At 49.8% G+C, this 15,270-nt stretch overlaps 5 protein-coding genes across 5 annotated transcripts; 4 read left to right on the top strand and 1 right to left on the bottom strand.

Moving 5' to 3' along the window:
* Positions 1-70: 70 nt before the first annotated feature.
* COCCADRAFT_94340 (uncharacterized protein) lies at positions 71-487 on the top strand (the record flags this gene model as incomplete). Its single annotated transcript, XM_007713395.1, has 1 exon — positions 71-487. The coding sequence occupies one exon, from the start codon at positions 71-73 to the stop codon at positions 485-487; it is 417 nt and encodes a 138-aa protein (XP_007711585.1).
* Positions 488-1,061: 574 nt separating this feature from the next.
* On the top strand, positions 1,062-2,000 carry COCCADRAFT_36163 (uncharacterized protein; the record flags this gene model as incomplete). The annotated part of the gene is made up of 2 exons (XM_007713394.1): positions 1,062-1,622; positions 1,710-2,000. 2 exons carry the CDS (start codon positions 1,062-1,064, stop codon positions 1,998-2,000), a joined length of 852 nt encoding a protein of 283 aa, XP_007711584.1.
* Positions 2,001-2,488: 488 nt separating this feature from the next.
* On the top strand, positions 2,489-2,899 carry COCCADRAFT_94359 (uncharacterized protein; the record flags this gene model as incomplete). Its single annotated transcript, XM_007713393.1, has 1 exon — positions 2,489-2,899. A coding segment is annotated over one exon (411 nt), but the record flags the coding sequence as incomplete, so codon positions are not given.
* A 1,082-nt stretch (positions 2,900-3,981) lies between these two features.
* COCCADRAFT_36161 (uncharacterized protein) lies at positions 3,982-4,602 on the top strand (the record flags this gene model as incomplete). The annotated part of the gene is made up of 2 exons (XM_007713392.1): positions 3,982-4,032; positions 4,132-4,602. The coding sequence occupies 2 exons, from the start codon at positions 3,982-3,984 to the stop codon at positions 4,600-4,602; spliced, it is 522 nt and encodes a 173-aa protein (XP_007711582.1).
* Positions 4,603-12,461: 7,859 nt separating this feature from the next.
* COCCADRAFT_4445 (uncharacterized protein) lies at positions 12,462-14,557 on the bottom strand (the record flags this gene model as incomplete). The annotated part of the gene is made up of 8 exons (XM_007713365.1): positions 12,462-12,963; positions 13,011-13,324; positions 13,372-13,618; positions 13,668-13,928; positions 13,984-14,094; positions 14,150-14,255; positions 14,321-14,415; positions 14,484-14,557. 8 exons carry the CDS (start codon positions 14,555-14,557, stop codon positions 12,462-12,464), a joined length of 1,710 nt encoding a protein of 569 aa, XP_007711555.1.
* Between the last annotated feature and the right edge of the window lie 713 nt (positions 14,558-15,270).

Here is a 15,270-nt window from a genome sequence, read left to right as displayed (position 1 = left end):
CCAGGATTCGTCGTGCAGACGCTGCAACGGTGCTGGAGATCTTTCTTGTGATATTCTAGAAATAAACGACATGGCATGGACCGCGCACGCCCCGGGCCCCGCTGGCCCCCGCTGGCCGGCCAAAGTACCTCATTCCCACCTCATTTTGCAACGGCAGCCACTCACCACACGAGCCAGGCAGCATTGCACTCGACGAGATCGTGTGCCAGGCCCCCCCCTTCCCCTCGCAGGCCTGGTCATTGATCACCGCATTATGCTTGACGTAGAATCAGTTCCTGGGCCTTCCCTACTAAGCTCATTTGGTCCTTCTCAGGAACAGAGCGTCTCGTGGAGAGGACCCATTACTGTACATGCTTGGAGTCTGTGTCCGTGTGGCAATCGCACAAGACGGACCGGGTTTTTGGAGGGGACATACTGCCCGACCTTGTTAATGCCTTCTGCCCTCAGGCACAAATATCATATAATCCACAGCCGTCCCCAACAATAACCTGCTATTCGTCTGTTCCCCTACAAGGCTGCAAGCTATAGCCGGCCACCCCAAAGCTTAACACACGCGATAACACTTTGTCCGATGGCGCGTTCCCCCAAGCTCTTCTTGCTCCAACATTTGTCAATATAGAAATATTGGAGATAACCCAAACGCGTGCGACACATTTCATCGCAACCACAATCCTTGACTCAAACGAGGCACTCTTTTTTTCTCTCTCTTCTCCCTTTTTTTGTCCTTTCTGGCCCAGGTCTCATATCGGCGGCCTGCCAGAGCGAGTTTGCTCTGGTAGTCTCCATGCGGATTAGCAACACTGGCGAGTCCCTATCGAGGCCCTTTCCTCGACTACAGCGTACCAGGCAACGCTGGGGAAGAGCATCATATTCCGACTTCAAGCGTCGAACATTCCAATGTCCTGCATTCTCATACCGGATTGCCTCCGGGATACCATCACTCCTTCCTGCAGCCACATCCGTCTCAGACCCTTCAACATGCCGGCACCAGCTCCCACCCTACTTACACGGACATCGAGACACACTCACTACACCCAACCCATCTTTTGCGCCATCAATCCATGTCGCAACACTCTCCATCATCCTACAATGTGGGCTATCCACCGCCCCAGCAAACCGCCGGACGCAAGCGCAGCCACCCAGACGACTTGCCGCACGATCTTACCCCAACCTTAGAGCAACAGCTCAACCCGTACGCACAAGCAACGGGAAGCGTCTCACTACAGCACGCGACTCAGAGTTATTCTATTCAACAGTATCCGCCGCCGCCACCGCCCGCTCCTCACTCCACTCTTCCTCCAACTCACCATCACCATCTACCAAGCACTCATCGCAGTAAACGACACCACGCAATGGAGGGCGCACCTCCCTCACCATCTCATCACCATGGCCCTCCTAGCGTCGTAGGCCAAGAAGGAATGCCGGCACCTGCACAACGACCCCGCGGCCCCAAACTTAAGTTCACCCCCGAAGACGACCAGTTACTCGTCGATCTCAAGGAAAAGAAGAATCTCACTTGGAAGCAAATCGCAGACTTCTTTCCTGGCCGTAGCTCGGGTACTCTCCAGGTTCGCTACTGCACCAAGCTCAAAGCAAAGACGACGGTTTGGACGTCCGAGATGGTAAGTTCCTACTCCTAACCATGAAACACACAACGTCGTGTGTGGCAAACACAAGCCCGAGCATGCTAACCCCAATCGGAAAAACAGGTTGACAAGCTTCGCAATGCTATGCAAGAGTACGAGAATGACCGATGGCGCATCGTCTCGTCAAAGGTCGGTAGCGGGTTCTCGCCAAACGCGTGTAGAGACAAGGCCGAAGAGCTCCAGGCTATGGAGCTTGCTCAACAAGAGGCACAAGAGGACGAACATTCACAACTTCAACAACAGCAACAGCAGCAGCAGCAGCAACAACAACAACAGCAACCACAACCACCGCGCACATACACCCCGTCGCAAATGGGAACCGGCCCGAGTGAACCAGACGCAAGATACCATTGACTGGCCGACCATGGCTTTGGGGGCTTAACTAGTCAAGTTGAGGCCCTCCGTGCATGGTGAGAAATCCAATGGTTGGGAACACGAGGAGAAGGAGGGGGAGGTGGTTACAGGGCTTGTGCTGGTCACAAAGTCCTCTGTGTGATTTACTTCAGCATCTGCGACACACTTCTTTCGGACATGCATGCATTCTTCTTTAATTGGCAAAATATTTTCTACGACGTAACCACGATTTGGGCCATGGCATGCCTTTCTTCTTCGATTCACACACCCTGAAACTTTTCGAACATATCGGGGAGTACGTACATCTTTTCGACGCGCGATACTACAAGCGAGTCGAGCATTGCGGCGGCGTTGGGAAGACAGGATAGGTTAGGAAACACTTTACGAGGAGGATGGGATTTGAGTTGATGGCGCAGCAACTAAAGATTTGACAAACGTCCGGCGTACACCACAATTCTGGCAAGGCAGACTTGGCAACAACAGACTAGGTGTTTGAGGGTATGTCAACAACGGAGCAAGAGAAGGGAAGATACCCAGGCAATTTTGCAAGGCGCGCGTTCTCATTGGTCTTTCCCCTAATCCTTTCCTTTGTACTACACAACCAGTATCCTTTTTTTGATTTTTCTATATCATGCGTTAGCTTTCCTTCTATAACCATTTATCCTTACTTTTCTTTGCGAAATTTCGCACTTTTTACTCTACATTTGGATGAATTGGGGAGGGTTTTTTTGTTCTTCAACACTCAGTATGGCACATGGTGCCACAGCATACTTTCTCATGTTTCTTTACGAAACTTCAATTCTGTAATACCCCGTTACTATATTCAGTCCTTCCAGACAGTTGCAGAGTTTACGACCCACACAACACCACTTCCAACACCAATGTTCTCATCTTGTTAGAGGTTCTGGAACGTTCGAATGCATCCTCAGTCTAGAAACGCAGTTACACGGCTCAAGATTACTCAAAATGTCGAAACATGCGCACACACAAGTCTCACATATCGCAACTTGCTACATGACGATGAACCAAGCTCACCGGGCGTCAGCATGTTCACGCCAACCGAGCCGAACCCACGTCATGTCGTGTCTAGTAACCTGGGGTCCTGCCTGTCTCATAGTATGGTTTCAGATGTTGACGTGCACAATGGCACGACGAGGTTGATCTGAGACAGCGGTAGCCGCAGCCACAATATCGTGGCCTGACAAACATGATCACGTCAGGGCCAGAACGGCAAGGAACGTAAGTTCTGTCCGTTGGCAGTAGGGGAGAGCTTAAACATGCGCATCACAAGTGGTATTATTTGCAGCTATTCTGCCTCGTCAATGTATCACACACTCAGGAATCTCGCTGTTCCGAGAGAGATTGCACGTGACGTATTTACTTAGCAACTTCCTTTTTCTCTGCAGCTTTGTCGAGTGTTCATTCCAAGGATACATCAGTTTTGCCCTAGCAACGAGGCACACGTAAGGGGTTGCGGAATCGACTGTACCACGAGCATGTATGTACATACACTTGTCCCATTGGCTCGGACACGTCGAATCGTCTAGCGCAAGCGAACCTCCAACGCGACTACCTACTACTACTTACTGCCAGCCACGATTCATCACATACGCACGCCTCATGGCTATCCCTCCCTCGTCATCGCAATCATCGCCATATACAAGTTATCCGCCCAAGCGCGATCGCGACTTTCAATACTAGCAACCCTGCGCAAACTATACCGCTTGCAGGCGGACCCTGAACCCTGCCCTTATAACGCCCAGACTAGCAATTCGGGGACCTGTCCCGCGCCCACTTCGCTACTCCTGCGCCAAACGGCTGCCGAGCAAGCGTGTGGCAAGCTCCCAAACTGGAGGAGAGTGCGATAAATCACAAAAGGCCAAGAGAAAACAATAAGAGGTGTGGTAGGTTGCGCGAAGCCGAACACGCAAGCGGGGAACAGGATGCGCGCACGAGGCGGCATGAAGGCGCGATTACTGGGATGGTCGATTATTCGCACCGCGCAGTAGAGCTAACCAGGGTCTTCCCTTTCGTTTGCGGCGCCGGAGCAATATCAGCGGGAAGGGAATCTGTCTCCGACGTTGAAACTATTGAAGAGCTCGGATGAAGGCGCGATGGACCGGGGGGCTAGGGTCCGCGTGTGTGTCATTGCTTTTTGGCGACTGGCAACGGGTTTACCCTGTTGGCAATCAATAGCCTTGCTATGTTGGATGATCAACATAAGCAGGGGGCGGCGGTGCGGAGAGATAGTGCCAAAAGGAAATACACAAAGGGAAATATGGAGTATATGCCGAAGGAAAAGAGATATGGTGACAACAACGTTGCAGGAGGAACGAAGAAGCAAAAAAGAGAGAAGGTTAATCCCCGCATCAGCCAACGAAAAGCCGTTATTACGGGTATATTTTCTTGTTTTCTCCACATCCAGCACGCTCATTTCTTGCTCTACGGGGAAGACCGCATCCACTCAATCAACCATCTTGCGCCGCAAAAAGCAAAGCGCAATCCCTCCATTCGGACCCCCCTTGTTCCCAAGGGATCGACTCGCCTCCACCCATTCTCCAATACCCGGCTTTCCCAAAATGACCCACTATCAACCACTTAGGAAAAAACCTTGTCTTAACAAACGACGATGCGGCGGAGCAGCTTACCCGTGACGGAAGGCGAACAAGACAAGAAAATGGGCAGAGTGAGGCTTGGGCGGCCCAAACAAGGTAACTGTCGACGACGACGACGATGACGCCTCCAACTTGTTGTCTCCAAAAAAATCACAAGAATAGAAGCGCGATCAACGTAGCACAGATCCGCAACCCCTCGAACCAAGTGTCCATCTTCTCCGAGTATGAGATACGGTGGCGATAGGCGACAAGACTCGCAATGATGAGCAAGCAAAAAAGACTCCGATGCAGATGCCGTAACCATTCCTCCGGGCCCAAACACTCTTTTCGTTATCCTTCCCCCTCCCGTGCTGATTTATACTCGCCAATACTTGCCTACCGATAATCATACCATGCGCTTTGATCCTCCCACCCCCTGTGCCGTTTGCACTAGCAGCTCTCGCCACTCTTCCCTTCCCTTCCTCGCCTCCGATAGGCAACCGGTACCTGTTTTTCTGCCAACAACGGGGTCTGGCAAAATCGCTAACCAGCCACATTCCCCATACATCTAACAGACTAACGGAACGGGAAAGGAAAAAGGCAAAAAAAATGCAAAGTTATTGATCATCTGCCCAACCTAACGGCTTTTAGATGGCTAGGCAATTCTTGTTTTTCCCCACTAGTATAACGGTAACGGCTACTTGGCCCCCCTCCCCCCCCAGACGGACGACTTTTTAGAGATGCGAGGTGAGGCATGCAGGTGGTGCCGTCAAGCCTCTGGATTAGGCAAGCACGTAATACGCCCGATGCGCGGATGGCGGGAAGGAGGGGGGGTGTGCGCACACACACACTTCTCACGCCCCCCCTTGTCTGTGTGCACCCTTGCCTTTTGGCCCTCGCTTGCACTGGGCATCATCAGGGTGAGTGAGTGAGGGAGAGACGAATGGAGCTTGTGCCGATTGGGCTCCTGGGCGATTTGTGAGCCAGGGGTAGTAAGTGGTGCACTTGGGCGGGTGGATGGAGAGATCTGGTCGACCGAGGATGATGTATGGTCAGATTTCTTGCCTTTTCTTGACTTTTGCTTTTTGGGAAGGGATGGAAAGGAGCGGGTTGCGGAGGGGTCAAGGTGTGATTGAGGTACCTGAATGGTACGAGGCATATGCGCGTATGTTTGATAGTAGTAACAGCATAGTGAGCTTTTCATCTCTCTTCCAACCCGGCAGTTGGAGAGGTATATTGGGGCCCTGGCGCAAGTCATGTCCATAAGCCAAAAAAATATGTAACACACCGTTAGGTAGGTGTCGCGGGGCCAAACGAGTAAGTAAAACTCACTTTCACCGGAATGTGGGGAAAAGAAGAACAGATACTGGATGACGTGGGCAAAGAGCAAGTCAGAGGCAATGGGGGATCGCGGTAGCGAAGCCGGGTTTGTACATGGCTTTCCCAGCATGTGAAGCGTCGCTTAGCTTGTACGGTCAGTCGCTCGGTGGGAAATCATGGCAGCGTGTGCTTAGACAGGGTCTTCGTGCAGAAAATGGCGGCGTCTCAACAGATTGAGGGGTGTATGTATGTATATGTGTGTGTGTGAACTACAATCCACTTTCTCTCTCTCTCTCACACACACACACACACACACACACACATGGCACGCGCATACGGTGTAGCAAGAGGAAGCGCGCGGAGGCGGGGGCGGAAAGTCAAGTAAGCTCCCAACGTGCAGAAATTCAAGGCCGGTCCGGATGAACGATGCAAGGCACGACTTTTTTCTTCAAAGGCCCCCTGTTCCCTGTCCCTTTTTTTCTTTTGATTGCACAAAATAAACACTATTGGTATTGTTGTTGTTCCTGGTTCCGGAGGCTAAAGCGTACACACATACATGATGTCTCGTCCTCTTTCCGGGGTGACGAAAATCGAACAAGGATTACTATCGTCCTTTTTCGGGGCTCAAAGTGTTGACATCCCGCCCCCGATGAGGCAAAACAACGTCATTATAGTTTTTTTTCGCTACATACCGTTTTTACTTGACTAATGTTTCCCGATCTCAGCCCTTGCAGTTGGAGTCATGTCATGGAGCGGGAAGGGGGTGTGTGTGGTGATGGTTGAGTTTTAGTTTAAAACGAGGGATATATCGAACGATACTCGCATATCTCTTCCTCCACAAAAAGTGACCAAGACTGGTAAACGGACAAGCAGATCACTTTTTGCTTACCTAGCTCGGTGACTTTCGCTGCCCGTTTTCTCTTCTTCTTTGGGAGACTGGTTATTTTTTTTAAAACTACGATCGTGGCGGCAAGTTGTCATAAGATGTAATATGCATGTGATCATTGCCCTAATAACCATTTTGCCCATTGCCGGGCAAAAAAACTTAAGTTGCGGCTACGTATGAACTAATGTTCCGGTGAGCGTTTATGCTATGGGGGGTGGAGGGGTGGAGTTGTGGAGCCACCACCACCCCCCCCCCCTCCCACTGCCGAGCGCTGGACCCGGCATTGCGACGCACTAACATCCTGAAACAGAAGGGACGACTAAAAACCCCATTATCATGAGCCTTGTGTGTACATGTACACTAATTGAGCATTTGGCCGGCCACTCCACTTTTGCTGACTACATGTGTGCCAGAAAGAAGGTTTCAACCGCTGGCCGCATATGCCCGAGGACAAAAGTAGTGAAGGTTGCTCAAAGTTTCTTTGTAAGTCCTTGTTTTGCGACCAAACTTGGTCGCGTGGTCGAGGGGGCTGAAATATAGGACTCCACCGGGCCAGTGGGCTCAGCTCTTTTTTCTCGGCCATATTTTTCTTTTTAGGGCCGGGCTACTGCTATTAGGCGAAAATGGTCTTTGCATTCAGAGACATAGCGCTTGACGTACTTGATAACTTGTTTGCACAAAAGATCAAAAATAGAGATACGGGAAGGAAGTGATGTCTGTGTTTGAAAAATATATATAATTGAAGGGGTGGTTTTCGGCCTATAGTACAGCCGATGTGTAATCTTTCCGAGATTCTATTTGAGGAAAGGTAGATAGGCAAGCAAAGTGATACAACAACCTATGTACATTGACTACAAGATCACAAGTTCTTTTTGCAAGAGTCGTGAAAAAACAGGGAATGCCAACCATATTCGTGCCTGTAGAGTTTCATCAGTCAAATGTAACTTGACATAGTCATATTTTGCGCTTTGACTGCTCGGCCATATTAAGAGACGCTCTAGACAATGACATGAGACTTGTCATTTGTGAGGCTGTGTTTGACAGCAGGGACCTTCATTTGAACAGGCTACCGACCATCAGTGAAGCCCAACTCATGATCTAGAGATACCAATCCTGGTAGTATAGCTCTCAGCTTAAGCTCTTCCTCACAGAATAGCTTCGCTGCACTTTCTAAAGAATCTTGTTGCCGCTCTTGCGGAAGAGTCTCGAGTGAGGCTACAGAAGTGGTCTGAGCAAAAGAACAACAAAGACTTCACTCATTTCGCTTGGAGATTGCATGCTTCATATCCGGCCATGGACACGATATCGTTATGCAATCTCCATAGTTCTAAGTGCCTGGACATGGTTGAGATGATTCCAGGTTTGAATGAGATCGTGGGAGTCCACTCAGAAGTAGTCAGGGGTGAGGGGAAGGGCCTAGGGTGGTGGCGATTCGATCATGTTTGTTTATCGTAGAAACTTACCATAATGAGAGCCCTGAGCAATCCAGTATCATCCCAGTCAAGTCTTCAAAAGTGGCCTGATACCACAAGATGCCAGTGCTGCCGGATTAGAATATGTAGCATCTGATTCCGGGTAAGTCCGCTTTCAGGACATAATATGTAACCTGGGCTTGCGTGAATCCCGTTTGGGTGTGAGGGGACCTATCGGCAGCTCATCACATCCTACTACCACGTTCATCGCCGGGCAGATGATCCCGTAGGCAATCCCGTCCGGGGCGACAGAAAATGCGCCCACATGCTCACCCACAGTGGCAACACATCACTGTCACCTTGCTGGTTAAGTGCACCCACTCGTGCTGCAGCCGTGTCTTCCAGGCAATCAAGCTGCGGTGATCCATGCTCGACAACGCGCAAGCCCCGACAGATCATCCAACGGGAGAGGTCATCCTATCGGGCTAAAGACAGGTGATGTGGATGACCGAAGCATTACCGCAAACCGGAAGTATGTATGCTGCAGTCCCCATCCAGTAGCGAATGATCCATTTCGTCCGCCTTGTGACCAAGTCTAGCCAATGATGCCTTCATGCTGGCGATATCAGACACCTGATATAGTTGGATATTAATCGTGGCCAAGTAAGACAGCAGATATGGCTGAGTGGACCTGGCCGTGCGCAAGGTGTTGGCCACTGGACTTGGTGATTGCACGCTCAACGCTCGCTTCCGCGGGTGAACTGTTAGTGAGCTAAAATTTTCTGCCAAAGGTCTGGCGGTGGCGAGCCTAGACGCTGGGGACTTGCTCTTGCGCTGTTGGTGTGTCTGCCGTTAGGGCGCCACCTGACTGCTGCATACCCCTTTGTCTCTCAGTGCATGCCAGCTCCTTTGATCTCTCTATCCCTTTACTCAATCTACTGACGCGTGGTTGTAGCCTAGATTTGCGTATTCAGTATGTGGGCATCCAGCATCACTCCGAAGGATTGCAGTATAGTCCATCCCTCTTCAGGGGAAGGTTAGTTGTCCGACAAAGACCGATCTGTAATGCACTCAGGAAGACGATTTGATGCTTTCACTTTGACGCATGTCAACACGGCGACGCCCTTTTCGATCCTCCGGCGCCTGATTTGATGCAGTGACAGCTGGTTGGTCGTGAGTTCTTCGGAAACCTATAATCCCTTCTCTTATCATGTGAGCATTGTCGCAAATAGAACAAGGTAAGCAATAAGCAGAGAGTATCACTACGGGTACGAGTGATACGAGAGAATGATGGCAAAAAATTGTCGCCCAACGCTCAACTCTCGCTTTAAGTCATCATGAAGTCTGAGACCGGCAAAACAAGGGGCATGTTTCAGAACTGGAGCTGCTGGCTGACGTGAATCCTGCAGGTTTGCCTGAGTCTCTCCGGGACAGCTGCATGTATCTTGGATGCTTAATGCGCTGCCGACCGGCTGTGGTTGCATTTGTTTGATGACGTGAGGATTTGGAAGAATGAATGTAGGTACGTTGCAGGACGGATGTGGCGCCAAGGCTGACTGTCCCGAATCATGTTCAAGCGAACTCCGTGATTTGCATGACGCAGCCGTAGCATCTCTGTTTTCACATATCAAATTCAAGAATGTCGGCTACAACTTCAAAAGACAAATAATAAAATGTAGGTTGACATGATGTGTAATTTTCCGTCATGCTTTGCAGTCGCTTTATGCCATGAATTGTGTAGTTAACAAATTTGATTTGCATGTCTGATCACAAGTACCTCATGATAGATGACGAGTTTGAAGACATCAGGAACATCCGTGGCACCAGGGCGCTACCTTTCAGAGGAAAGATTCTCAAATGAGACTCTATTATGGTCAAATCAAGTCCATGCATGTTGGGATGATGACCAGTCAGGCCCGGATGGCGACGATCACCAGAATAGACATCGACTGTCATAGCCACACATGCATTTGTCACAATTTCTCTTGAATTTCGTGTAGAAATTTCAGAATACATACCATGTCGTTTGAAACAAACGTATACCTTCATAGGACACCTGCAATGAAAATTGTATCCTGGATCTGCCGCTCTCCCGATTATAGTCCCCCCCCCCACCCCACCCCAAAACCCGACAACTATGTTATACTAACACTGAGCAATGCCAACCACTATGAACGAATCTGATAGTTCTACCACATATAGTGTGCAGAAGCTGCAGGCTCCGTTATTAACTCAGAATGTTTAACCGGCTTGGAGCTGCCCATAAACCTGGAGAACCTTAGGAACCACTCAATAAAGTCAACAAGCGCGAGCAGAGCAGCCAAGGAAAACTACATTGCATCTTCCATCCCTTAGCACCGATATCGATCTACCCGAAACTTACTGAGAGGCCAGTAAGGTTATAAAAAGTATCTGTATGGATCTACGAAACAGTCGCTAGCTATATGAATTTGTAGTTATAAGCCCATGGTAATCTGGGAGTGTGAACATATTATATGGATATGCTTCCCCAATAGAAGAAATCATCATTTCAATATTTAGTCGATGACGGCCCCTAGTATCCTTGAACTATTTGCATTTTCTCTTTCCTTGACGATCATGAACCGATAAAGAACTATTGAACCAAACCGCCTATGAATACGGAGCATAGTTAAATATCATAGACAACCTCTCTATACGTCATGAATGGAAACATGGCAGCCATGTGGTTGTACCGAGTTTCTAGACGCAGCTCCAAACGAAACAGTCCTCGACGTGTACACGATATACCGTAAGTTGCTAAAGACTTTGGCTCATAGCAAGACAGTGCGGCCATATTACGAGCAAAGTGACTCTCATCCACCGGACCCACTGAGCGACTCTGTGCACCCACCTGCGAACCACTGCCAGCAATACACGAAAAAGTGTTGTGAGAAACAACTAGACTCCCCTCCTTCGACTTCACAATGTTCAGGATAGTAACTTCGAGGCGTCGTGCAAAGGACTTTGTACGCTAAACCCATCATACCTCACCTCCACTTGGACCGCCGTGAACGAAACTCTCTGGCAACAGTTGCAAAAACAGCCCTGAAGATCAAAAAAGGCACATCCGCCTTCGACCGCACCCATACGCATTCATACCCCAACCACATCTTCTGCCAAAAACACTTCAATAAAACCCAAATATACCTACACACAAAGTGGCCTTTCCCTCATCGTAGCTGCAACACTGGAATTTACGACCTCCGAACCACCCAGCTCCACCATCAAGCCAGTCTCAACACACTCATCCCAGCAAGCCCAACCTTATATCACCCCAGCTACAACTGAACCCCTCCGAGAGCAACTCACCGTCCACCACATCAATGATGATAAATCTCGCCACTCAATTTAACAACCTTACCCCCCCATAACCCCCAAAAACTCCAATATACAATATCCTGCAAGAAACCAGACGAGTACATATAGAAAAGATTACGTCTTTTGAGCATTCTCAGACGGTGAGCTAGATGCGTCGGATTGACGAGGTACCAAGGCCATGTCCAGCTTTTTCCTCGAGACTAACCGTACGTACAAAGAAGGAAGAGATATTATGACATCACTACTTCACTACCGGGTTACCGCAGATAAACATGTACGCAAGGGAATGATGGATGGCTACGCGAGCAATGGACATATCTACTGATTGACTCATTACGAGAACATCATGCCGTAACGCACGGAGTAAACGTAGTACTACACAGCTGACAGCGCAAAGTTTCACACACATACACATCACCATAAGGAAAAAGCTTTCAAGACCGAGAAGAAAACAATAACACGCTAACCCCCTTGCCTCTCTCTCTCTCTCAAAATCACATCACCAACACCACACAGCCACACAACTCATACCAAATACCTCATACTTGACGTCTCATTAACCCCAGTCAGTCCTAGAACAATGTCACATAATCACATCAAAGCACCATAATTATCCCCAAGGCATCCTCAAACACACAGCCTACTACTACGACGTGACACAAGCGCAACAGTACCCTCTACCGCTGCGCATCTTAGATTCAGACGACGTATCTTGAACATCTCTATAACTAAAGCACGAAAATGATAAGCCTTTGTTGATAAATTGGAATCATTAGAGAGAGAAAAAGAGAGAGAGAGAGACAAGGACATTAGAGACCCCGAAAAATATGAACAGTAGCAGCGCTGACACACATGATGATATTTTTGTAATTTTCCGCACACCTCTCGTTGAGGAGGGAGGAGGAACCACTCACGATTGCGCGTCATGAAACTCTTCTTCCTCCAATGTCTGGCTGTCGGTTCTCCGTAAAAGATCATCCTTGTGTGCTTCTTTGGCAGGGTTGGAGTGAAGCAGCTTGCTTGGCGGGAGTTCATCGGCAAACTTTGGCGGGTTCTCTGACGAGACTGGGTCTGGTTGAGATGCTGGCTTTTCGGTAGGTGGCGGTTGTGGATTACTTGGATCGGTGGAGTTACTACTGTGAATTGGGGGCGTGGCATGAGCCGTTGTTCCGTCGAAGTTGCTGGGAGAACCTACGCTCTGTTGCTGATGCTGTGCTATTTCTGCGGGTTGTGCGGGTTGCACCTGCTCAGTAGGCACCTGTTGAACGTGCTGAGTAGACTCGTTTGTTTGAGTTCGATGGATACTCGATGTCCGTGAAGGGATGTTGAATTGTTTGTCGGGCTTCTGACCGGGGAGTATGGCATGGATTTGCAAGATCTGTTTGACCACCTCTTCCGGGGTCTTTCCATCACTGTGTCTTGTCAGATTAAATCGAGCACAAAAGGATTGAATACGAACATCTTGGCGTTGATAATCCAATCCAAGTCTTCCTCGCCTTCTTCGCTCCCACCGTGACCGCCCCTTACGCGTCTAAAGAGTTGCGGGTGCCAGTCGACACCCTCACTGTTTCGTTTTGCGGCTTCTTGACGTTGCCTGTCTTCGATCCTGGCCTTTGCATCCGTCGCAACATCCTGATCCCTCCGCTTCACGGCTTCTGTCACTTCATGCCACAGCCTCTGTGACTCTCGCTCGTCTTGTTCCTCCAGAGGGCGGGCGCTGGGTGGCGTATGCTTAGTATGTGCGGCGTCAAACAATAGCTCTTTCTTGCCAGTCTGCAAAAGTTAGCCAGTTCTTGTAATCCAAGACAACAAATCCCTACAGTCAGATCCTTAATGTACATTTCCTCGTTCCATTGGCCGGAAAGTTCGAACAAGTTTTTGCCGTTCGCATCCTTGATGAAGCCACCGATGGCGTTGTATGTTCCGCTAAAATAACCCTTGGTCTTGAATTCAAGGTCGGCACTTAGTCCAGTCTCGGGACAGCGAATATAAGCGTGGTCGCCAAGCTCGTATTTCATGGTTCCAAAAAGAATGCCCCGCGCATACATGTTAGGTTGTGTGACAAAGCTATAATCTCATGAGCCTCCCAGATGCAAAGGCTGTTACGGCGACTCACAATCGTTCACCAGTGTTCAAGAGCCGCAGTATCGCAATGCCCTCCATCATACTCGCAGCAGAGTTTCCCAAAAACTTGCTCCTGGGCTTGAGAGTTCCGTCAATGCGTATGTGGTGTTCAGGCGCCATGAAGAAATAGCTCGACTTTGGTGGATGGTGTGACGTTTGCTCGGCAATGTAGTATCCCTTGGTACCGTCTGAGTAGTCCCAATAGCCGGTGAATATCTCACCGAGTATGGGGTTGAGCGGCTTCTTGACTCCACTACACTCACATCAGTTGTTGCGTACGGGCGGGTCATGATTGCGGGTATGCATACGGGGGTTTGATGTGCCATCCACTGAGATAGAACTTTGTCACAGCTACAAATCTTTGCACAGGGTCCTCGATCTTGGTAATGGGAAGCAGCGTTTCCGGATGTGCCATGAAACTATCCTGTCAGTCAGCATGCGTTGCCGACTTTGGAGATTTAGCCTAGTACACACTTTGTTATGCGCTCCAGCATCGACCGCGGTTCGAGGATAAAAGTAGGCAGTGTGACTCTGCTCAGATCGGCACCAGGCCGCAGTTGTGATATAATATGGGTGAGCACTGGGTGTTGTGTTAGCCAGTGTCCAGTGTAACAACCAGCCTCGCAGCGTTTTCGGAAGACGCACTATTGCCCTGCTCCGGGTCTATGATGGTCTCATCTTCTTTGGTGACATCTTCGCCGCCATCATGTCGCCGTGTCTCGTCTATAGAGGAGCCGCGACTGCCTAGATGTTCACTCGATCGTCAGCGTCAGGTCGTTGGCAGAAATTTGTTCGGAAGACTCGGTACAAGCGGTGGCCGGGGTATGACGCACTTGTAAGGGACGTCCGCCGATGTTTGGAAACGCCAGGTAGATGTGGCATGTTGGCTACTGGTTGTTGAGAGTGGGAGTAGGTGTGAGGAAATAGGCCAACAGGGTAAAAGGAAATGTAGGCTTTGGGCAGCCTGGCAACGCCCCGATCGAACTTGTCTTGGTGCTTAGGGCGCGTGCGGGCGTGGGGGAGCTCTACTAGTCCAGGGCTCACAGCAATGACGAGAGGGGCGGCTTCACAAAAACTAGCGACCCCGCGCTACGACACAGGTTTGACAACAAAGGGCAAACATCAACAACGAGCAATCAAGGGCCAATGTGCAAGCAATGAGGGGGCTCAAAAGATGTGCGCGACACTGCATAAACAATATCTGGACACTCAGTTGACTTGCACCGTAGCGACAGCCAAGCTGGCTTCTTTGAGCCGACAGCGGGGCAGTTGTCTCGTCCGCCGTGTTCCAAGGTCGCAGGCAGCATTGCTAGATACAGAGGCATATCTTGGGTGCAAGTGAGCCCTGATACGTATCCAGTGGATGTGTATACATCACATGCGTGTTCTAGCGGTTCCATGGAACGCTCGGGTGCGAAACGGTGGAGATTTTGTGGATGCTTCATGGATGTCCACCCCTGTGTGCTTCCGGCGGAACCGACAGAAGGGAATATGGACAAAACGATGCGGCAGTTGCACCCTCTGCCACTGGTTCCCAATCATGGTTGTCTTTGCATTATTTTGCTGACGCAGGTCGTATCCAAAATTGGCACACG

Source organism: Bipolaris zeicola (assembly GCF_000523435.1).
Source record: "Bipolaris zeicola 26-R-13 unplaced genomic scaffold scaffold_60, whole genome shotgun sequence".
NCBI lineage: Eukaryota > Fungi > Ascomycota > Dothideomycetes > Pleosporales > Pleosporaceae > Bipolaris > Bipolaris zeicola.
This window is presented reverse-complemented; position numbering and strand designations above follow the sequence as displayed.